Below are 25,020 nucleotides of genomic sequence, written 5' to 3' on the forward strand. Positions count from 1 at the left end.
AAGAACAACAGAAAATTAATTCAAATGTTCTCCAATTGCTGCTGTTTACGGGGCTGTTTATATATCGCGTCTTTTGCACACGCATATTGGGGTGATGTGCTAAGGTATTCCAGACACACACTGCGAGTCACCTGACAAGTGTTGGCATGGAATATACACATTTCAGTACACTCTTTACTTTCGACAAGCACAGAGAACCCTAAAGCCTGTTTCACACCGCAAGCGTCAGCAGAGCGTGAGCAGAGCGTGTTTTTTCGGCGTCCATGTGAACAGATTAGAGCTTTCATACCGCACGCAGCACCAGCGCGAGGTGCGAGCGTCGCTGAAGCAGCAGTGCAGCGATAGTTTCGGCGTTGGGCCTATTTTTTCCACGCTGCTCACGCTCAATTAAAGTGACAGTGCATTGATAATGACCAAAACACAGTGAATGACAGTAAAAAGTAGCAATTTTACCCAATAAATGCGTTAATAATGTCAACTAATTTATATATAGTAAATCAAATGAACTTAAATGATTAAGAACGGCAACAAACATTTATTTAGGCCCGAACTACAAAACCATATGTAAAACAATTTTAGTATCAGTTTTGCTTAAGTTGCACAGTAGTGTTTCAGGAGAGGGGAAATAATAGGGGTGTTGTAGTCCATAGCGAAGTGTATTGTGGGTAGTGTAGTTCGACACGCATGTTGGAGGAATGATGTGAGCTCGCTGTGTGCTGTGCAGCTGATGCAGAGGAAAAAAGTTGTATTCGGCTCTGTTTTATGTACACTGAAGTTATTCCTACCAAGAGCTGTTTGCACTGTGAACCTGACAACACGAAAATAAGTAAAAGAGGGGCAGGCATTAATTACTTTAGTCCGTTTCATCCTTTGCACGAGCATGAATTAACGAGCTGTTATTCTGCCGCTGGACATCACTGAAGCGGATAGAGCTTGAGAAGCATACAGTACTATTTGATCTATAACAGGGTTTTTCAAAGTCTAAGACAGTGGGCCTCCCTTTTGACACAACTTATCCATTGGCGCGCCCCCCTCCTCCCAAACACACACGCACACACGCGCGCCGAACACACACACACACAAAAAAAATTCTGGAGGTTTTCCTGCTACCTCATCATGCTTGGTTTCAAGGTGTCGCCGAAGTTTAGCGGGTCTTATGCTGTCATTAGCCAAAATATCTTGACAAACCACACATAAATGTCGTGGTTCATCAGCTGGTCCTGTCCACGTAAATCCTAAACTCAAATACTGATCATCATATCGTCGTCTTTTGGGTTCAAGCCCTGAACTTGAAGGCTTTGAATCGGGGGGTCTCAGAAACTGATCCATTGTATTAGCAGCATGATTAGCAGGCATATACCCGTATTGGCGGGCTTGCCAAACAGAAGCGAATTCACAGCTATGGCCTTCTGGGTAAAAAAGGTTTTCTTATATTTGACGTATTATTTTTTTTTAGCTTTGTTTAATTAAAACGTTAAAATAATAAAAAATACATATAATAATTAAACTTAATAATTATATTTTTATCATATAATATTTTTTCCCGCGCCTCCCCTGACATGCTCTGGCGCCCCCCCAGGGGAGGCGCGCCTCACACTTTGAAAACCCCTTATCTATAAGATTAGTAAAATAAACATTTGCAGGTTAAAAAAACAGCATAGGAGGAAGTTGCCGCGGGCCTTGGTGCAGATGAAAAGTTTAAAAAGTGTATTTGTATATAGAGAGACATGGGTAACTAGATAGAATAGATAGGGGGATAGGTTGATATCTGCAGCAGCTGCGGAAGAGTTGCGCGCTGCAGATGCTACGGTGTGAAAGGCAAACGCCTGCGTGCTGCTTCTGCTCTCCATACGCGCTGCGCACGCTCTGCTCACGCGCTGAAACAGGCGTAACACTGCAGTGTTTTTCCATTTTCTCCATAAATATAAGTTGTATCAGAGCTGCAACAAGGTTTTGTCATCCTCTGAGAAAACGGTTGATGGTCATCTTGCAATGACAGACGACAAAAGAGCGCACTTTCCACACTTTTAGACATGATATGTGAACGGCCCCTAAAGGTTTCATGTGTTTGAAATGTCTCTTGCTCGCCAAGGCTGTATTTATTTAATCTAAAAAAAAAGTGGCTTAATAATTAAAAAGTGCTTAAAATAAGTGCTTTCTAATTTCATATATTTATAAACAGTATGATAGTAATAGCAAAGCTGAATGTTCAACATGATCGCTCCAGTTACTACTGTCACATGATTCTTCAGAAATTATTGGAATATACTGATTTGCTACATAGAAACATTTTTCTTACTATTATTATCAATAATGTAAATAGTTGTGCTGCTTAATTTAATATTATTGTGAAAACCAAGATACAAAAAAATGAATACGTTGCCAGTAGGGATGCCACAATTCTGAATTTGAAGCGCAAATGAAGCGGATTTGTTGCGCGGATAAAGCGGGGTTTGACGCGCGAATGAAGCGAGTAAACTCAAATGTTCACGCAGCTATTTACGCGCGAATAGCGAAATTTATCCGCGCGTTCCGTGGGGTGTGAACACAGCATAAAGACATGCGGTACATGTTTGTTAGTAGTGTTTGTGTGTGAATGAGAATGTATGGGTGTTTCCCAGTGACGGGTAGCAGCCGGAAGGGCATCCACTGCGTAAAACAAATGCTGGATAAGTTGGCGGTTCATTCCGCTGTGGCGACCCCAGATTAATAAAGGGATTAAGCCGGAATGCAAATGAATAAATTAATTTCCCAATAGAAATTAAGTAAGGATATTTTTAATGTACTTCCTTTAATATGTTTTTTTTTTACATAAAAAAAAAAGATTTCAGGTCAATATTATCAGCCCCTGTAAGTTTTTTTTTGTATTAACTACAGATAAACCCACTTTTATCAATTTTTTTTTTTTGTGCTTTATTTATAGAGCACATTTAAAAACAACAGATGTTGACCAAAGTGCTTTACAAAACGACCAGCATACAAAATCTATACCTATATTTAAAAATTGTGCAAAATATATAAAACAGGTTAAAATTAATTAATTACAATCAAAGGCAAGAGACAGAAGGTGATTTTTTAGATGAGACTTAAAAGCACCAAGTGAAGAACATGACCGGACCTGTAAAGGCAGACCATTCCACAGTCGGGGGGGCTGCAGCAGAAAAAGCCCAGTCACCTCTTGATTTCAACCGCGTTTTGGGGACAACTAGCTGAAACGTGTTTTCAGACCTGATTGGCCTCAATGACGTGTGCCAGTGAAGAAGCTCAGAGATGTAAGTCGGTGCCAGACCATTCAAACTTTTAAAAACTAGTAGCAATAACTTATATTGAACTCTAAATTGGACTGGGAGCCAGTGAAGAGACAATAAAACTGGTGAGATACTAGAAAAAAATTTTTTTCCAGTTAAAAGCCTAGCAGCTGCATTTTGAACCAGCTGCAGGCGTGCTATTGATGCCTGTGAAACTCCAGAATACAAAGAGTTACAGTAGTCCAGTCTTGACATAATAAAAACATTAATGACAGTTTCCAGCTCTTTAAAAGAAAGAAAAGGCTTCAATTTGGCAATGTTCCTTAATTGATAGAAACCACTTTTGACGACTGAGTTTATTTGCTTGTCGAACTTTAACTCAGTGTCAAAAGTAACTCCAAGATTTTTACGTGACCTTAGGCTTATAACTTGTTTAATTAACCTTACCTATATAGCTAACCTACACAGCAAAATATGGGAACCCAAAACAACTCTATGGGAGTTAATTTCAACACTTTGAAAGTGTCTCATGGGGTCCACTCAAAACAAAGTTAAATCAACACTTTCAAAAGGGTTGGCACATTGACACCGAAGTAAGGGTTAATTTTAACTCTGGGCAGAGTTAAAAAATGTAACTATATTTAACACCGCCTGGTGTAATATATTTATTTAATTCAACTCTCTTGAGTGTAAATATGGTAAAAAGGTCAAATAGACTGTAAATTATAAAATAAAAAACATTTTATTTGAAAACATTCACCACTTTAACAATTCATTCAGTTTTTAAAATGCAACAATGTCAAATATGCTTTAAATCTTTTATTAGTACAGACAGTATCAACAAGATATGTATGACCAGCGCTCAAAAGGCTGTTTGAGTCATTTGGTCCAAACTTGATGTTTCATCAGAGCAATTTGAAAGTTCAATATATCGTCACTCATAGTTTACTTCTGAACACATAGTTTTCTTGTGAAATTACATTTTAAACAACTTGGCGTGCAAATCTTTCACTTCGGGTGTTTCCTTGGTCCTCCATATCAAACACAGCAGTTTAAATGAAGGTATAAATGCTGTAAACTTGTGTAAAAACAAACTGGAGCTAGGAAATCTCATCAAGCATGTCCTGTGAATGAAGTGCTTCCCAGCCACAGGATGACCTTTTTATCCATGACGATGTAGCAGCTGCTGATCGCTCGTCTGGTGGTTCCTGATGCACGGATATAGGGTGATGCTCATCTAAGAACTCTTCAAGACTCCAGCATGACTAAGAAAAATGTTTAAAAACAAATAGCAATCAAATTCTATTATATATTTAAAAGAACATTTAAAGTAAATAAAACATTCAAGAAATCTAAACTCACCTTTTGAAAATCTTCATGATGATCCACAACTTGACTCTCCCAGCTGGTTGAGATGACAGGATATGGAAAAGTAGAAAAAACACATACATCACTGTTGGATCTCCAAAAACAATTAGTTTAACCACTATGGCTAGAACTGGAAAAACAGGCAGCTGTCTGTCCAGAATCCTGAATTTAACACAACACTTGGAGCAAAATTTAGAGGAGCTTAAAATCTTTTATATCATTTAGTGATGCTGACTTCCCCAAAATATTGGCCACAGTGTAAAAAATATTCATAAACTTACAGTTTTCTGTAAGCGTGTGCGTGCGTGCGTGCGTGTGTGTGTGTGTGTGTGTGTGCATGCGTGTTTCTTTACCAGTTAGGCCCTTTCAAGTCCAGTATTGACGCCACCTTTCCTGGAGTCCAGCAGATGTTTCAGGTCCAAATATAATCTAAAATATTAGGATAAGCAGAAGAGGAAAAGTGCAAAGCACAAAGCAAAGAGCAAAACATTATTTAAGTGACAGTTCACCCACAATACAAAACTTATCACCTTCATGTCATTCGTTATTCTCTAATGCTCTAATACCCTCTCAGCTAGTGAAACAAATACAGAACTTTATCAAACATACCTTCATTATTATCACCACATATGACCAAGAAGGTGTGCTTGGTCATTTCACCAACTCTGGAAATACACCATCCGTCTCTAATCAGCCAATCGTCACAGGGTCTTGTGTTATTGTATGGAAAACTGTAGCTGTTAAAAAAACAACAAAAAATTAGTATCTAACACATATGCATAACCTTCAGATAAAAAAAGAGAGATGAACATCACAAAGTATGCCTCACACTTTTTCAGATATCTTTTGATTCAGATGTTGATTATTGATAATAAATCTACAAATCAAACCTGTATCATCATTAGGCTGCTCAAATATGAATCAGTTGATTAATTTTACAGACAGGTGGCTGTTTACAACGCACTAAATTGTCTTTAATAAAACGGAAATGTTGTGTACAGTACATGCTAAGTTTAGCCTATAGTTTTAAGCACAATATCATGCGGGAGAAAAAAGCTTGACTAAGATGTTCCTGACTACAGAAATAGCCTAACTTACAAACGTCAGACAGCCCGAGTTGGGAAAAGTCGTTTTCGGGGGATACAGAGTTGATTTGCGGGAGAGATGAGTAACGTTACCTGAAGAGCGGTGGGGCGAGTTGCGCACGACGTACCTTAAGAACGGTGGGGGTGACTTGCGCACGACGTAACGTTACCTGAAGAGCTGGGAGGGATGCGGTGGAGAGGGGTGTGCAAAGTGTTTAATGACCGGGCGGGAGACGCGCGATTTCCGGGAGATTATCATTCATTTGCGGGCATCTACTTGGGCATCTGGGAATCTCTGTGCATTTGCGGGATAACGTTAACGTTAGTCCCGCAACTTCCGGGAGACTTCTGTAACGTTAAATGTCTGAGTGCAAACGCGGTCATTTAAAGACATTAATGTTAACATTCCGACTTTAATGGTTGTCAACACTTAATATAATTCAAGCGTACGTTGTCATGCGAGTCTATGGACTAACGGTATATGGACGGCCACGAATGAACCAGTTTAAAAGGGCCGCGGTGTTTAAAATAACCAAATTAACATACACGAATAACAAACAATCATATGTTTTAGTCAGGAAGCCTTTTACAAGTAAGCATATGTTCATTTACTCACCAGATATGTTTTAGAAACTCTCCAGAGCTTATGGAAACCGTCCTGTGTTGCTGTTAGCATCCGGGCAGAGTAACGTTAGGCTAGGCGGCTCAGAGTCCGGGGATTCCCTCGCTAGTTTGCTTCGAATTAAAGGAGAAGTGTCGATTTTATTTTACAGATGGGTAACAACGCACAAAATGGCATTAAGCGTGACAGAAATGTGTTGAACATGTACATTTGATGTTTTTATGCACTATGTATGCGTGGGCATATATAAAAAACATTCTTGAAAAGAAGTGAATAGTACTGCAGTTAAGCTAGATACACAAACGACCATGAATGAACTGCAGAAGTTTAAAATTGTCACTCCATTCTAAAGTTATTAACTTAACAATATGTTTACAACTGTATTTCCTTAAAGAAAGTCAGTAAAATACCAACATTTAGGTAGTTTGACTCACCAGTTGCTGTTCTAAACCTGGAAAATGGCGGCTGGAAAATTCATCAGTGACTGGGGCTGCATGAATTCCCGGATGTTGGAAATAACACCACCAAGTGTTGAAAAGATAACTCCTTGATTTCGCACTGAATAAAATCAATTCTAACTCTTATTATATTCATTTATCAAAATATAACTCTTTAACGTCAACACTTTACTCTGAAATGCTTCAACACCGAAAATTTAACTCTGATGAATTTGCTGTGTAGTTAAGCCTTTAAATTGCATTTTCAGCTAAACACTAGCATCCTGCAAAATAACGTAAAATATTGTGCACTGTCATCATGGCAAAGATAAAATAAATTATTTATTAGAAGTTAATTTATTCATTCATTCATTCATTTTCTTTTTGGCTTAGTCCCTTTATTAACCTGAGGTCGCCACAGCAGAAAGAACCACCTAATTAGAAGTTATTAGAGGAGTTATTAAAACTATTATGTTTAAAAATGTGTTTAAAAAATGAAACAGCCCTTGGGAAATTAACTGTGCAGCAAATTAACATTAACTGTGCAGCAGACACAAGCTCACTGTGATTGGCTGTTACCTGGAACTAAGGCGGTTCTGTCTCATTCTCTGTTCTTGTAACTGCCGAGTGCTCTCGAGCTTCACTGGACTGGGGATAAAGCCCACCTCACATCCCTCCTTCACCAAACGCCCGATCCACCAGTCATTATTATACTTCTGTTAACAGAAAACACCCAGCCTTTGAATCACGTTTAAGCAGCAGATACATTTACCATCAATATAAGAAAATATACCTATAAATATATTAAAGAAGGCTTCAATCATACATCAGATTACAGAAACAAACTAAGCAAATTAAAGATATTTGAAAATGTAGCCAATTAGTTTAAAAAAACACCCCCTTTCAAAGAAATGTAAGCCAAATTAAACACTTAAGAGGTGCAGCACATCATCTGATTGGGCAATAAAATGAAGATTGATCACAAACTTATTTTTTTTGCTGTCATAACAGTGTGATTTCTTAAACTATTACTTCAGGAACATCTGTCATTTTACAGGTGAAAGCCAAAATGCTTTCAACACATTTTAAGGTAAGGTAAGTGTGCTTGTCTGACCTCTTTGATGTGCAGGAAGTCTTTGGGTTCGAAAGAGATGGCCATGCCCTGAACAGGCACATCATCATTAGGGCCTGGGTTATAGCCAACGTTAGTCCTCACTGCAAACGCTACAGGCTTGGTCTTCAGAGAGAGGAAGTCGATGAGAAAGATAAACAGAGGGAATTAATGGAGAACTGTCTTAGGAAAAGAAAGAGAGAGAGAGAGAGAGAGAGAGAGAGAGAGAGAGAGAAAGAGAGAGAGAGAGATGGCAAAATACTCCAGGGTAAAAGAAAGGACACTCAGACTCATTGTCATTGGTTTTACAGGTTTACACATAGAAGTGATCTTACATACAGTGAAGAGGATGGAATATTACTGGTGAAAGATTTAGCGCTCCCAAATTCATCTCCCAGTGGAAATATTTTTTGTGGCAAACCTCAATTAACACTATATATTACAATACAATCATTCAACCAAGTGTGTGGTGAATAGGATGAAAATGTATCACAAAACGACAATTTTAAACCCTTTATCTGATAAAGAACCATGCATGGTCATTTATATAATACAGCTGTGGTAAATACATGTTAAAAAATATTTAATTTGAAATTTTATAGTGTCTTTTTCTAATGAGTGCATTAGAAATATTCAACAAAGTTTACTAAACTACATTCAAAAAGAAAATGTAAGCATTTTTATCAATACCTGTCCTTTAAGGTTAAGTGTGTCATTTGTAAGAATTTCAAGATACTTTTAAAAACAATTGTTTTCAACAAAGTACGTTAGACACACCCAAATAGAAAATAAAAAATCACGTATATTTTCAAATTTAAAAAAAAAATAAGTAACAATATTCTCCCACAATGGAAATATTGGAGAGAGTTGCCAGATTGATGACACCGACAGGAGCTTGCCTGACGATTGAGCCTTACAATGCAAGTAGTTCACCCAATGTTTACATTTGTAATTTTTATAATATTTGCTAAATAAAAAACACCTCATGTGGATTTTCATAACTCTAAATCTGTGTCTCATTTCAGAGAGTTTTCCTCGAAGACAATCTTCTGTGCCGAAAAATAATTGGGTAAACTGGCAGTGGGCTGGTTATAGAGACCAATTTAACCTTATCAGATAAAGATCTACTATATCTGGTAATTTAAATAAATATAACAAAAAAAATATTTTATTTTCAAGATAGTCTTGATACTATTTTCACAATAGTCTTGGAACAGCCCCCAGTATTCCCAATGAGTGCCCGACAAAAATGTGTAGCTGTGTTAAGAGTTCAGAAAGTCACGTAACACTGGTGGGTTATGTAAGTTGGCCCACATGGAATCTGCGCATGCAGAAATCCACAGATTTCCACAGATTTTTATCCCATCATTGTGTCTGTGTTTACTTGTGTAAATGTTTGCAAATGCATATTTATTCAGTTTTTCAATTAATTTCACAAATTTTATTGTGATATAATAATAGTTATATTAAAATGTTAATTTGATTTATTTACAATACAGTTTGTGAAGTCATATTTTCTGTCTATTAGTAGATGTATTAAACAAGAGACTTGCTTTGTTTACCAAATAAGTGGATCTAATTGGATTTGCACTGTAAACATTAAAACAAAGTTAAAATGTATTATTTTTTTATTTCATATATTAAGTTTTTAGTTATGATACGCTTAAAATAATTTCATAAATCCGCAATTTATTATTATTATTATTATTATTTTTTTTTTTTACAAAATTCTTCCCAGAAATAGCAAAAATTGTCCTCAGGTTTTGTCTGCCCTAGTAATAAGTAAACTGTATGCAAACTTGTAGAGTGGTGCAAGGATTGTGTCACAACATCAGAAAAATAGATTTTAGGTTTTTAGAAAGTTTGCAATTAATGAGTAAAATAATATTTTGTACCTAGTGGTTGAACTAGGTATTCAAGTCCAAATTCAAAATATTGGGGAGGGTTGCCAGCTTGACAACACCGAAAGAAGTGAGTGTGCCTGATGATCAACCTCATCAGCTTTACGCTTGTAATATTTATTTTATTTGTTAACAGTGTTGGGGAAAGCAACTTTAGAAAGTAATCCATTACAATGTTGAGTTACCATAAAAAGAAACACAGCTAGTTACTTTTTTGGGGAGTAAGTAATGCGTTACTATTGAGTTACTTTTGGGTTACTTTTCTGACCTGGCTGAGGCTTTATCTCTTTTAAAAGTTGTGTTTATTTCTTTTTTTTTTTTTTTTTATAAATCTATCTCATCTAAAGTTTATATTTGTAATTTTTATACTAATTTGCTAAATAAAAACCACCTCATATGGATTTTTATAACTCTGAATCTGCATCTCTTTTCGGAGAGTTTTTCACCAAGGCAATCTTGTGTGCCAAAATATTAATGGGTAAACTGGCAGTGGGCTGGTTATAGAGACCAATTTAACACTTTATCATATAAAGAACCCATGGTTAATTACTATTTTTTAAAATTATTCAGAATTATTATTCAACATTGGGTGCCAAAATAGAATTGTGTAAACTGGCAGTGGGCTGGTTATAGAGACCAAAAAGAAGACTGACATTCCAACACACATTTTCAAAGAAAATAACTGACTTCAGTATTGCTTTTCTTCTGCAAACATATTATGATATTTTTGTGCTTAAGAAGAGTCAAGAGATATTTTTGTGCTTAAGAAGAGTCAAAAACTAACATTAAAAACTCCCACTCTAAAACACCAAAGAGGAAAATCTACAGGGAAACCTAGCGATTCCTAATACACAATATAATAATCAAGTGTTGTCGAGCGTTCGCACAGTAAAGTACATTAGATCACTCAGGGCAAAGTCTGATTTATAAATAAGACATGAAAAGAGAAAAACTGGAACAAGAGAGATGAAAAGAAAGACACCTTAGCCTTCTCCAGGGTGGCAAGAGCTTGTCTATCGGCTTCTTTCCTGAGAGCCTCAGGGTCCTCCTCCAGAGACACGTCAGAGTCTGAAGGACGACTGGTGTAGGAGTCTGCCGAGCCCTGCCAGAAAACACACAGAGAGCCAATGAGAAGGAGGGGGGATTTACAGCCTTTGGCACAGCGCTTGAAAAAGCTCTTTCTTAATTAATATTTCTTGTCGAAAAATCAAACGCAACAACAGTTTTACATCTCTTTTTCCAACAGGCCCAGAGAGAAGCGGCACAGATGACCACACACAGCAGTGAGTTACTGTACAATATGCAAACAATTTGTGAATGAGGAGCAGGTTGAGTGAGAGGGCAGGAACAGTGTGGGAGGACGAGAAAGAGAGCAGAAGGTACAGTACAAGTGCCAGAGAAGAGGAACGAAGAAAATAAGAGGAGGAAAACTGAAAGAAATACACGCTTTAAAGCAGCTGAGCTAAAGGAGATGAGATTTCCATCATTCTTACAGTTTGTCTGTCTGTCTGTCCGTCTGTTTATTCATCAATTGCCATCCATCCATCCATCCATCCATCCATCCATATATCCCTCCATCTATCTATCTATCTATCTATCTATCTATCTATCTATCTATCTATCTATCTATCTATCTATCTATCTATCTATCTATCTATCTATCTATCTATCTATCTATCTATCTATCCGTCTATCCGTCTATCTATCTATCTATCTATCTATCTATCTATCTATCTATCTATCTATCTATCCGTCTATCCGTCTATCTATCTATCTATCTATCTATCTATCTATCTATCTATCTATCTATCTATCTATCTATCTATCTATCTATCTATCTATCTATCTATCTATCTATCTATCTATCTATCTATCTATCTATCTATCTATCTATCTATCTATCTATCTATCTATCTGTCCGTCCATCGGTCTATCGGTCTATCCATCTATCTATCTATCTATCTATCTATCTATCTATCTATCTATCTATCTATCTATCTATCTATCTATCTATCTATCTATCTATCTATCTATCTATCTATCTATCCGTCCATCCGTCTATCCGTCTATCCATCTATCTATCTATCTATCTATCTATCTATCTATCTATCTATCTATCTATCTATCTATCTACCTATCTATCTATCTATCTGTCCGTCCATCCGTCTATCTATCTATCTATCTATCTATCTATCTATCTATCTATCTATCTATCTATCTATCTATCTATCTATCTATCTATCTATCTATCTATCTATCTATCTATCTATCTATCTATCTATCTGTCCGTCCATCCGTCTATCCGTCTATCCATCTATCTATCTATCTATCTATCTATCTATCTATCTATCTATCTATCTATCTATCTATCTATCTATCTATCTATCTCTGTTTGTCTATCTATCTATCTGTTTATCTATCTATCTGTCCATCCATCCATCCTTCCGTCCGTCCATCCATCCATCCATCCGTCCGTCTATCTGTCTGTGTATCCACATGACCAATTGAAAAAACATGCATATGCCTGTACTGATGTTTGTATTTGCTTTAGAGTCTGGTCAAGTTCATGAAGATACTAAAAGCAGAAACAGACACAGAAACACACACACAGACACAGACACACACAGACACACACAGACACACACACACACACACAGACACACACAGACACACACAGACACACACACACACACACACACACACACACACACACACACACACACACACACACACACACACACACACACACACACACACACACACACACACACACACACACACACGTTTGTTTTTGTGAAAAGTGGGGACATTACATAGGTTTCCATTCATTTTATGCAGCCCAAACCGTATATTGTATTGCCCTCACCCCACCCCACCCCACCCCTAAACCCTACCATCACAGGAGACTGTGTGCAGCTTTACTCCCTGATTAAACTCATCCTGTAGGATTTATAAGCATTTTGAGAAATGAGGACGTCACCAGTGTCCTCATATTTCACCTCCTTTTTGTAATACCTGTGTCATACCCATGTCATTATACAGATTTGTGTCCTGATATGTCACAAAAACACGTACACACACACACACACACACACACACACACACACACACACACACACACACACACACACACACACACACAAGCGTTGTGTCATTCATTTTCACAGTACAGCAGTGTCAGAACCTTTATATAAGCCTCCCACTCCTCTCATCTCTCTTTTCCCACTTTTCTCTGGTTTTCCTGTTTCTGTTTCAGGTGTCTAGTGGACTCTTATTCGTGGGAGGTGTGGACGAGCGTGCGGACAGCTGCAAGAATGACTCACTGGATGGATGCGCTTCTGTATGTGTGTGTGAACATGAGTGCAATGGGTTTGTCACATATTTGTGCGTTTGAATGTACGTGTGTGAGGTTGTGTGTGTGTGTGTGTGTATGTTTTAAATAGAAATGAGAATGTGTCAGGCTGACATATGCCATATGCAATGATGTTAAATTATTCATTGTGAAACAGGGTCACAGGAACCCTATCACCAGCTTCACTAAGCAGCAACAGATTGCACACACACTTTGCCTGCTAGACTATGACTTTTATAGCAGAGAGGTTATATTTGTGATTGTTGGTGCAGCAGTCATAAAGTGGGCTAAATCCAAATCCAGGCAGAAACGAAACACACAAACAGGACGTTTGTTTTTCTGTCGAGGGATTTTCCACTGACCTTTGCGTTTTGTACTAAGCTAATGATATGTCTGTAAACTTAAACTTTCCAAACTTTAAATAAGACTTTTTTTTTTGGTATGTTTATTAAATTAAACTGGTCTGGACTGGACTGGTCCTTACAGTACAGGGGCATCTAGGTTTTATTAGACTGTAAACATTTTCCACAAATAATCCTTTATAACTCTTTGACACTGATGGTTTTGTTCCTGCCTGTGCTATTTTGGTGACTGTCGCTTTAAATTCAAATGAGATTGTGCTTTTTTCAAAAGAGGGCAGAGCTACAAATGCCTGTGTGTCAGCATAGTGGCAGACTCAAAAACAGGACTAACATCCTATGCTAATGAGGGAGAGATCATCACTAGTGGGCGGGGATTTGCCCATCTGATGCCACGAACAAACAGAGAATGTCCAAAGTGTTTCTGCAGACGGTTTTTATTAAGTGTGATTATAAAAATAAAATGAACACATTTTTAGAAGCTGCTTAAATTCACACACTGTTGCCACACAACTGTGTTTAAACCCCATACAAAAGTGATTTTGCATAATGGGTCCCCTTTAAAAAAAATTAAATGTTATATATATATATATATATATATATATATATACACACACACACACACACACACACACACACACACACACAGATATTTTGGAAGAAAATAAAGTTGTAGTTATTCCACTTCAAAGTTTTATATTTAATTCAATTTATTACTCGCTGTTTCATTATCAATTGTGAAATTGTTGTAAAAAAGGAATACATTTTTTTATTATCTCTTTTCCTTTTCATTAAACAATTGTATTTGTATTGCTTAAAGGTGATACATCAACTGAACTTCTTCTGTTGAGTGTGATATGCTTTGCATACTGATGAAGCATTTTTCCAGAAATAAATGCAGCTGGTAGAAATGCTAAGGCCCGATTGTCTAAAATCAACTTGCACTCTGCAGCTAAACGTTCTGTTAACAGAAATGTGTTGAAACTGAACACAGAATATGTGCAGTGAGAAGACTTATGCTTTTAATGTTGTGCAGAGAATTGGTAGAAAAAAAGGACGTTTGTATGGGTGTGGCCAATGGAGGACTGGACAATGATTGACAAGTGATGAATTTCACTTGTTAATATAAGCTGCCAATAAAAATTTAAGTCAAATGAAAACTGTAGCACATCCCCTGAATGCAAATTTGCATTGCGGATACCAGAATTCTGTGAATCGAATTATTCATTTCTATACAATAAATTACTACGCTTTTTGAAATTAAAGAAAACCCTCCCCTGACCTTTTTTTTATCAAACACGCATGGAATTGATCAAATACTCCAACAAAATGCAACCATAATTTCAAGTATATTTCAGTTTTCTTGTTTCTTGTTGTCACATCATTACCCTAAAGCAGGGGTCTCAAACTTGCGGCCCGCGGGCCATTTGCGGCCCTCAGTGCAATATTTTGTGGCCCGCGCCGACCACTGTACTCTGACAGAATCAGCGGAGCGGGGAGAGAGAGCACTTCCCGCTCCGCTGATTCTATCTGTACACAGCGCGCTTGCCACTCAATGCGCGTTGTCGCGCGCGTTCTGATCAGCTGTGTTGTCGCGCGCCTACTGAAGGGCGGGACCGAGGGTGTGTCGCGTCGCGGGGCACTTTTGATCATTTTGGAAGGGCACTTTCTATGCAAGACTAAAAAGGGCATGTGGTCTGCACAGGTTGAGCCCTATGTGTGCACGTGCCTGCCCTGCATCTTATATATATTGATATTATAGGTAGATACAGACTGGTACAGACTGATGTGACTGGAGTGGGGTGGGGGTGTTTTATTTATACATATATACGCCTTTTTTTTAGGTGAGGGAATGGAAGTTTTGAGTGAGTTCCCACACTTTTTTCCATAGGACTTCAATAAGTCAAAGTACAGGTCTAGACTTAATGATGATCATTTTCAAGCCATACTGAGGGTCTCAACTGCTTCCGCTCTAAAGCCAAATGTGGTTCAGATTTGTGAGAAGAAGCGCTGTCAAGTCTCTGGCAGCAAGAAGTAGGCAAAAGATGCCATGTTCAGAGGAACTGTTCATAATCTTCATAATCTTCAATCTTATATTAATGTTCAGGACACTTCATGTTCAGAAGAAATAATTAAAACTGTTAATAATGACATTTGAGGACTTTTTTTTGTGAAATCCCTTATGCGGCCCAGCCTCACCCAGACTTTGCCTCCTGCGGCCCCCAGGTAAATTGAGTTTGAGACCCCTGCCCTAAAGCCTTAAATACTTGCCTAAAATACTTCAAACAAAATAAAGAACTGGTATGACATCATTTCGAACAAAATTAGGCCAAATCTAAGCTTGTAAACATTTTTGAACGACATAAGTCCATGATAATTACATTATAGATGTGGCTCTTAGAAAGATTCACAATAATATCATAAGACATGTAATAACACTGAATAAAATCAGACATATCATTTTCCAAATGTGATTTAAACTTAGTTATTAACAATTTCAAATTAAGCTTTTACATTTCTTTTTTCTTTTTTTGAGTAATCACTAATCTTAAATGATCTGCTCATCTAACAGAAGGAATTAGAAACATCTGAGGATAATTTAGCCTGATTTTACACCCAAGGTTGAACCAAAAATTAATTAAAAAGGAAACAAAAGTCGATTAAGCTTTGACAAATAAATCTGATCTTCTTGAAAGGCACATTCACACCATCAATATCTGCTATTAAGATTCATGGATCATGAATTTGTGTTGTTGGCTGCTTAAAAAGCTCAACCTTTTTAAAGCAGGACAGATTCTGATTGGCTTTCAGTGTTTTTATAGATCATTAGCTGGGTGATAAAAAACATTTTAAAAGTGATTCTGATAATGTAATGTAATGTGTATTATATAGCGCATTTATTGTGTATGGCCATACACCCAAAGCGCTTCACAATCATGAGGGGGGTCTCTCCACACCACCACCAGTGTGCAGCATCCACTTGGATGATGCGACGGCAGCCACAGGACAATGCCGCCAGTGCGCTCATCACACCAGCTATTGGTGGAGTGGAGAGACAGTGATAGAGCCAATTCGGTGGAAGGGGATGATTGGGAGGCCATGATTGTAAGGGCCGATAGAGGGACTTTGGCCAGGACACCGGGGTTAAACCCGAACTCGTTCACGAGAAGTGCCATGGGATTTTTAATGACCACAGAGAGTTAGGACCTCGGTTTAACATCTCATCCGAAAGACGGTGCCCACTGACAGTGTGGTGTCCCCTTCACTTTTACTGGGGCATTATGACTCACAGAGACCACAGGTTGAGCGCCCCCTGCTGGCCTCACTAACACCACTTCCAACAGCAACCTAGTGTTCCCTAGTGGTCTCCCATCCAGGTGCTGACCAGGCTCAGCCCTGCTTAGCTTCAGTGAGTAACCGGTCTAGGGCTGCAGGGTGACATGGCTGTGAAGTAATCATCACTTCATGTCAGTGTCATCTTTATTAATTTATTAACTTATCTTTAGTGTGAATATATTGTAAAGTCCACATGAGCTGTAAGCAGCTGAGACTTTTAGTTGATTTTTTAAATGTACTTCCAATTGAAATTACATATTGAGTAGGGGGTGGGGCTTTTTTTGCACATCATTCTCTAATAGCAGGTGTGGTTAAGAATATCGTGGCTGTCGTAAAAAAATCGAGTAAATAAATCAACAGAGAATGACCAAATGGACCAAAGAAAAAGATCCTGGTGAAAAGAACCAAGAACCAAACTCTTGACAAATGGTCAAGACTTTGATTGAAGATTACCAAACCAAAATTTATACAGAAGATTAACTTAAAAATTAAATTTCTAAATAAACTGCTAAAGAAAATCCATGAGTGCTAGCAAAATAACCATTTTGATTTCACTTAGACTTTAAGCCTGTGTTACGACTGCATAAAGAGGAAATCCATTAGGTCTACAGAACAATAAGCTATTATTAAGATCAGATCTTTACACTTTAACAACTGAAAACACCCCAGTTTTCATCTATTTCTTTATCTTTGTAGACTCTGAATGCTTTGTTTGATCTCTCACTGACTATTAATTCTGGTATTTACCCCCGCGTCCTGTTTTGTGTAACTGTCAGCCGCGAATGTGCTTGGCAGTTTTCAAGGTCGGTACCCGGTCACCTCAGTAAAGGTCTATCACATCCATTTCCCTCCACAGAGCACGGCCAAACCTCACAGCAATATCCCAGGCCTAAATGTTATGAAGCTAGTTTCATTGTAGTAGCAACGCATTCACAATAATATTAGCTCAGGCTCTGCACAGCTCGTAAACACAGTTGACATTTTCCGTCTTAGCATGTAAGGTTCCCCAGGCTGTGTAGAAAGCAGCAAACACTGCACATCCATAACACTGTCAAGACATCAGCGGCGGCAAGACGGGAACACAGAGCGGGGACAGAAACAAAAGACATGCCAAAAGATGATGGCTGATCGAGAAAGAGAGAGAAAAATGAAAAATGGGACGAAAATGAAAAGGAGTGTGTGGGAGAGGTGGAGAGGAAGGATTAGTACACGCTCTGAAAACATGTTCTCCCACACACACATTGTGGGACGATCAACTAGGCCCTCTCTATATGAAACAAACAATAAATGACTGGTGAGATGCTTAGATTTCTTTCTCTCATAAATTTTATGCCTTTTTTTTTTTTTGAGAAATATGATTTTGATTTAAAGGAATGTTCTGTATTAAATCGGCATCTGTGGGGAAAACAAATGAAGATTACAAAACTGTGAAAGAGCAAAACTGAATATTGTTTCTAAGTCAAAATGTTTTCAGTTTACATCTCTTTTTTTATTTAAAAAAAGAGCATAAATTATCGATGCAGTACTTTCTCTAGTATAGTAGGAAGAACGAGAAAAAACATTTAAATATATTAAAAAAATTTAGAGTCATAAAATTGAAGCTTGCCTCTCCTCCTGAGACCCCGCCCATTAACTTTTGTCGTCTGTACTGGACATTGTGTTTTCATGAATTTTCTTTGAGTTTTTTTGAGCTACTCTGTCAAGTACTGTTGTACTGTTCAGAGGACATCCTGGGCTTTCTAGTGACATGTCATTTGATTGGCTGGCATGCTAGGAACCACTTCTTACACTGCATCCAAAATGACCGACATACAATGTGAGGCGCATTTTGAACTGCAAAATGCAACAACAAACTGTTGTCCACATTGTTTGCAGGAAGAATAGGAAAAAATTACATTAAAAACACTTTATCACTTAGTGTTCTCAATCCCTAAACATCTTTTAAGTGTTGTGAAAAGAAAGGGCAACATCACAAAGTGGTAAATGCCTTATTGTTCCAACTTTTTAAAAATGTGTTGCATAAACCAAAATGGGAATACTGTTTATTTAAACAACAAACAAACAAACAAACAAACAAACAAAAAACAAACAAACAAACAAACAAACAAACAAACAAAAAAGTCACGAGGAAAACATTAATTAATGTTTGTTGTATTGTCTGCAATGAAATACAAGTCAAAGTAAATTTAAAAATCTCTATTTTCTTTTTTATTTGCGTTTGCCATACTGTCCCAACCTTTTCTGATTAGGGGTTGTTCAATTTAAGAAGATGATATTGTTTGGCTAAAAATATATGGATCTACATTTCTACTTCTACTGTTTACAGAATTCAACGAATACTCCGCCTTTACTTGTTTCAAACCCATTTGACTTTCTTTCTTCTGTTTCTTAGTTCTTTCTTCTGTTGAACACAAAAGAATATATTTTGAAAAAAGATGAAAACCTGCAACCAGTATTTGTTGTTCCTATGAAAGTCAATGGTTACAGGTTTTTGGCTTTCTTTAAAATATCTTCTTTTGTGTGTTTGACGGAATAGAGAAACTTATAAAGATTTGGAGCAAATTTTCATTTTTAGGTGAACCATCTCTTTAAAATTTGGTAAATAAAAATTTTAAATCTTTACAATTTTTATTTGAATACACATTCAAATAAATACAACATTAACTCAGTAACGGAAGTTTTAAAGCACAGTATGCTGCATTCTTTTCCAAAGTTGCCCATGCATATTTCAACAAGACAATGCAAAACCACATTCTGCACACATTACAAAGTCCTGGCTGCGGAGGAAGAGGAAACAGGTACTTGACTGGCCTGCCTGCAGTCCTGACCTGTCTCCAATAGAGAATGCGTGGCGCATTTTGAAGCGCAAAATGCAACAACAAACTGTTGTGCACATTAAGACTTGTTTGCAGTAAGAATGGGACAAAATTACACCCGAAACACTTCATCACTTGGTGTTCTCAATCCCTAAACATCTTTTAAGTGTTGTGTGAAGTGGAAGGGTAACATTACAAAGTAATAAATGCGTTACTGTTCCAACTTTTTTGAAATGTGTTGCAAAATCCAAAATAGGAAGGTGTTTATTTTGCAATAACAAAACAAACAAAAAGTCACAAGGAACATAATAAATAATATTGGTTGTATTGTCTGCAATGAAATACCAGTCAAAGTAAATTTAGAAATCACTACTTTTCTTTTTTATTTGCGTTGTCCATACTGTCCCAACCTTTTCTTATTTGGGGTTGTACAAATAAGGAAGATGATATTGTTTAGCCAAATAACATATGGATACTACAGTTCAACTTCTACTGTTTACAGAGTTCAATGAGTGTGATGTGAAAGAGACAAATACATGTCGCTAAAGCCATATGCTTCTGAATTCATTTGTTTCCAAAGCACCACATGGATCAGGTTATTCATTATTTGTCCTAAGGACAGCTGAACTGTTCAGAGTATGAAGTAAACAGTCACAGAGAATGGCAAATAATGGTAACACAGGCATAGAGATTTAACAAGCAGATAATATTCATTCATGAATGCATTGACTCCTACAGCAAAGACTAAGATGCTTCTAAACAAAACTTGAATTCTGTTTGCTCCTGTATGAATTTAATATGCAATATGCATCAATCTGATCCCAGACACACAGACGTCTTCAAGCACTTAAGCAATAAATCACAGCTTTATTATGTCACACAGAATCTGATCATCAAACTCAAATAGAAACATTTATTGCTAGTCACGTTTATATTTCTATAAATACACATTTCTTAAATCTATAAATTTTTTAACAGGTCAAAAGCCTTTCTGTAAAAACACATTTAACTCTTGATGACACAAAATGTCAGTCATTCTTTCTCTTTCAAGATAACAATATATATTTGAAGTCAGGATTAACAGCCCTCCTGTTTATTTTTTCTCTAATTTCTGTTTACTGGAGAGAAGATTTCTAAGAACACATTTCTAAACATAATATTTTTAACTAATTTCTAAAAACAGAATAATTTTACTCTTTGCCATGATGACAGTGAATAATATTTGACTAGATATTTTTTAAGACACCTTTATATAGCTTAAAGTGACATTTAAAGGCTTAACTAAGTTAACTAGTCAAGTTAGAGTAATTAGGCAAGTTATTGTATAACGATGGTTTGTTCTGTAGACTAATCGAAAAAATATATAGCTTTTTTTTATTTTGACCTTGAAATGTTTTATTAAAAATGAAGAACTGCTTTTATTCTAGCAGATAATTGTTACTTCAACTGTATATATATGACGTCAGAACTCAATGTCCAACCTAAAACCAACCAAATATCAACTATGACGTCTGGTTTTTATGCCATACATGACGTTGGTTTAAGATTTTGGCTTGCTGTTGAATTTTGGTCACTTTTTAACAACCTAAAATAAACCGAATATCAACATTGATGTCATAGACATCAAAATAACATTGTCCTTAGACAATGGCTAGACATTAGATTTAGGTTGTGATGTCAGGTGACCAAAATCCAACCTAATATTAACGTCTTATGACGTTTGTGTGCCTGCTGGGAATTAACTAAATGCACTACAGAATGTTATGTTTACACACACATGCACAAATTCAATTTAAATGCATCAGCTTTTTACTACTCGAGCAGGCTACCTTTGAAAGGTCTACTTTTTTTTCATATTTTGAGTAATATTTACAACAGATACTTTTACTCTACTTAAACTACATTTTAGGCAAGTAATGGTACTTTACCTTGAGTATGATTTTTCAGTACTCTTTCCACCACTGACTACAAGTAACTTTAAAAGTATGTCAGCTATGTCTAACCTAAAGGTGATACTGTAATACTCCACTAATACTCCAATGACTACAAGCTGACTGGTAGCTGCAAAATAACTAACACAAGACCATCAAAATAAACTGTGATCAATAACAGAAAAAATAAAGCAACCTTTAAATTTAAAAACACTACCAAACCAGACAAGTCAAGCTCTAGTCGCTGTAAACCTGATATACAGAGGGGAATTTCCTGAAGTATTTCACCTGCTCTTTCAGATTACATTTTAACACGCAAGTGATTCGACTGAAAAACATCTGAAAAAGCACAAGCACAAGACTATTTTCATCCTTAATCATTCCCAAAAAAAGTTCCTTTAAAAACTCACTAAATGTAATTATCATAATGGAAGCTTAATTAAACGCATCTCATGCAGTTCCGTAATAACTTCATGAATAAATGCATTATTTAAAATGCGTCGTTTGGCAGAATAATCAAGCTCCATGGGTGTCAAGGCCAAGATAAAGCCAGGCAAAGGGCCTTGTTGCAAGGCAGGCAGTAACCAGCAAGGTCCCTGAGCAGTGCTGGAGGTCTAATTTAAACCTAGCAGGCCTAAAGCAGCTGCCCAACCCAAAATGGAATCAAACGGCAGCATGAGAGAGAGAGAGAGAGAGAAAGAGAGAGAGAGAGGGACAAAATAACAGGTAGAGAGAAGGTGCAAATGAAAAGATCCATGGCATGTTTTTTGAACGCTGTCATGAGTACGCTTAATCAACCTCCACACAAGCAAATGTTTCCTGGAGTTTCTTACCATTGCGGGCCTCTGAATCCGTGCGGTGGTCTCCATGGCGCTCGCTCCTTAGCCACGGTAACACAGAGTCACACCCAAAGATCCGAGTCCACACCAAACACGATGCGTGCGCGCGCTTGTGTGTGTATTACACAAGGGTATGTATTAATGCGTGTGTAGCCGTTATGGGTGTGTGTTAGAAAAGTTAGGCTGAAGACTATACGTGTGTGTCAGAGAGTGACCAATTGCTCCGCTAACCTCAACACCCCCCTCCGGGCTCATTCTGACACACACAAACACACATACACAGCTGAAACCGGCACTCGGTTTCTAAGTTGAACGAGGGAAAGAGAGAGAGAATTGGGGGGCGGGGGGTCAAATTGCAGGACTTGTGCTACATTTGCAGACTGGGGTTAAATTTAGCTGTGACAGGCAGGGGCAGATCTCTCTCTTTCTCTTGCCATCTCTCCAGCGTTAAGCTCTGGTATGGAGTGGCGTGCGCCAGAGAGTCGGAATGTAAACGTCAGCCCAACAGAAAGAAAGAAAGAAAGCAAGAAAGAGCAGGAGGAGTCAGTGAGAGACCATCTTTAACCAGGACAGAAGGGCACCTGACTCATTGAGTCTGTTACCGTTGAATCCCACACATGCGTTTAGTCACTCACTTGACTCATTGAAGTAGAACGGCTTCATTTAGTTCGAAATCACCTGCGTGTGACCTCCTTTGTAGTCACAGTCTGATATATTAAGTTGGTCAGGCACATATCAGGCCAGGATTTGAAGATTATAAGATTACCAGCCAATAAGTGTGATATATAGAGAGCGGTGCAGCGATGACATCAGAACCCAGAAGGATCATTTGGTGAAGGCTTCCTTAGAGATTTACCTCTGAGGTTTTATAATGCAGGTGTAATAATGTAGCAACATCCACACACACACACACACACACACACACACACACACACACACACACACACACACACACACACACACACACACACACACACACACACAGAAAAAAACACTGCAGGAAAAACCCCATTAATCCAGTTATCGGATTCAGTGCTGAAAAATCCATAACGCTCGACCACTGCCAGCTGGGCAAATCCTGGCACTTACATGTTGCTTTAGATTAAAGTGTCTGCTCAATGAATCAATGCAAGCATCAACACCTCTAAATAGAGCACAAACAAAAGGTAAAACAATATAATGAGAGACTTTCAAAATCCTGAGTCCTTAGTCCATATGCTGACATCCTCAAGTGGGATCTGTTTGTCACAACCACTAGAGGGCGACCTTTGACCCTTAGGAACAACCTCTCAAACAGCACTCTTGGTCTGTCAACACTCACTATCTCTGTCACCTTCTCTCTTCTCCTGTCTACAGTGGGTCCCAGAAAATTTCTAAACGACTAACTATTTTGAAGAATGTTGAAAACCTGTATTTTGAAAAACTGAAGTGAAGTTTTATAAACAAATTTTGAGAGAATCACATGCTTATGATTAACCACGGCTGGACTGGCATCATCAATCACTAACTAACCAATAAGATGCACCCAAATGCACATAAATAGTCTGGCTCCTTTACTTTAAGGCCCGGTCAGATCACATGAATTTGACACGATTTCGGCAGATGTAGGGTTTGTAAACGACAAAATCGTGACACAAGATTCAATCGTTTCCTCTTGTGTAATGTGGCATAGTTCACAACAACCGACAAGCCTCACGACACCATGTCATTTCAAATTATACTCAAAACTTAGTAAAATGACAAACAATCTCTCTAAATTAACAGTTTGACTTTCATTTTAGGTACTTTATCATGAAAGACAAATTACTGACATGTTTGTTTTTTATACAGGGAAATTACAGTTTTAATTATTCAGTATTTTTATTTTTATTTTTTTTTAATTATGTTCAAAGGTTTGCAAAAATTACAAACAATATCTGTAAATTAACAGCTTCACTGTCATTTTATGTACTATATAATTAATGACAAATTAGAGCAATTTTCCTGTTTTATACAATAAAATTGCCGTATTATTTACACAATGTTCCTGTTTTTTTTTAAGTACATTTAAAATTACATAAAATTAAAGTAATAAATTGTAATTACTTGCGCTTTAAAAAACCCCAAAAAGGTCATTAAAAAAGGTCAAATGACTGGCAGATACGGCTGCCAAACAAAAACTACAAAATTACATGGGTAACACTGTGCAATAGAAGGACATCATACTTCGGTTATCTAAGCGTATGCTGCAGTTTATGCGCCGGTCAGTTAATCCAAAAATAAGCTGCATATTTACAGGTGGATAAGATCTGTCATTGTTTAATCAAACTCTAACTACTTTTTCTAAAATATGTAGGTGTTTAAAGCAATTTTATCTGACAGACTGGCACAAATATGCTGACATCTTCATTCTCACAACCAGTTTCTGAGCTTTCTCATCCTTCCAACAGATTGTTCTTCCAAGGTAATCTGGGTACATGTTCAGTGCTGCAAATACATTTCAAAAGAATTTCCTGCTTATTCAGATTTGTCATTAATAGTAAAAAGAGTTTAATATAGGCTGTGAAGATTTCACTTTAACTTTATTTAGACTAGATTATTATTTTATCTAACAAACCAACATAATCTCACAGCAA

General features: G+C 37.3%; 1 protein-coding gene across 6 annotated transcripts in view; it reads right to left on the bottom strand.

Moving 5' to 3' along the window:
• The window catches only part of cacnb1 (calcium voltage-gated channel auxiliary subunit beta 1), a 74,085-nt gene that overhangs the window by 30,212 nt on the left and 18,853 nt on the right, over nucleotides 1–25,020 (bottom strand). For 3 of the 6 annotated variants that reach the window (XM_087242488.1, XM_087242490.1, XM_087242489.1), the window contains exons 1-4: nucleotides 22,400–22,666; nucleotides 10,755–10,874; nucleotides 7,875–7,997; nucleotides 7,340–7,476 (exon numbers count right to left, since the gene is read on the bottom strand). In XM_087242488.1, coding sequence (XP_087098614.1) covers nucleotides 7,340–7,476; nucleotides 7,875–7,997; nucleotides 10,755–10,874; nucleotides 22,400–22,435 — 416 coding nt within the window. In that variant the 5' untranslated portion in view covers nucleotides 22,436–22,666. 6 annotated transcript variants of the gene reach the window in all.

The sequence above is a fragment of the Danio rerio genome, chromosome 3 (assembly GCF_052040795.2).
Source record: "Danio rerio strain M-AB ecotype USA chromosome 3, GRCz13ab, whole genome shotgun sequence".
Lineage (NCBI taxonomy): Eukaryota > Metazoa > Chordata > Actinopteri > Cypriniformes > Danionidae > Danio > Danio rerio.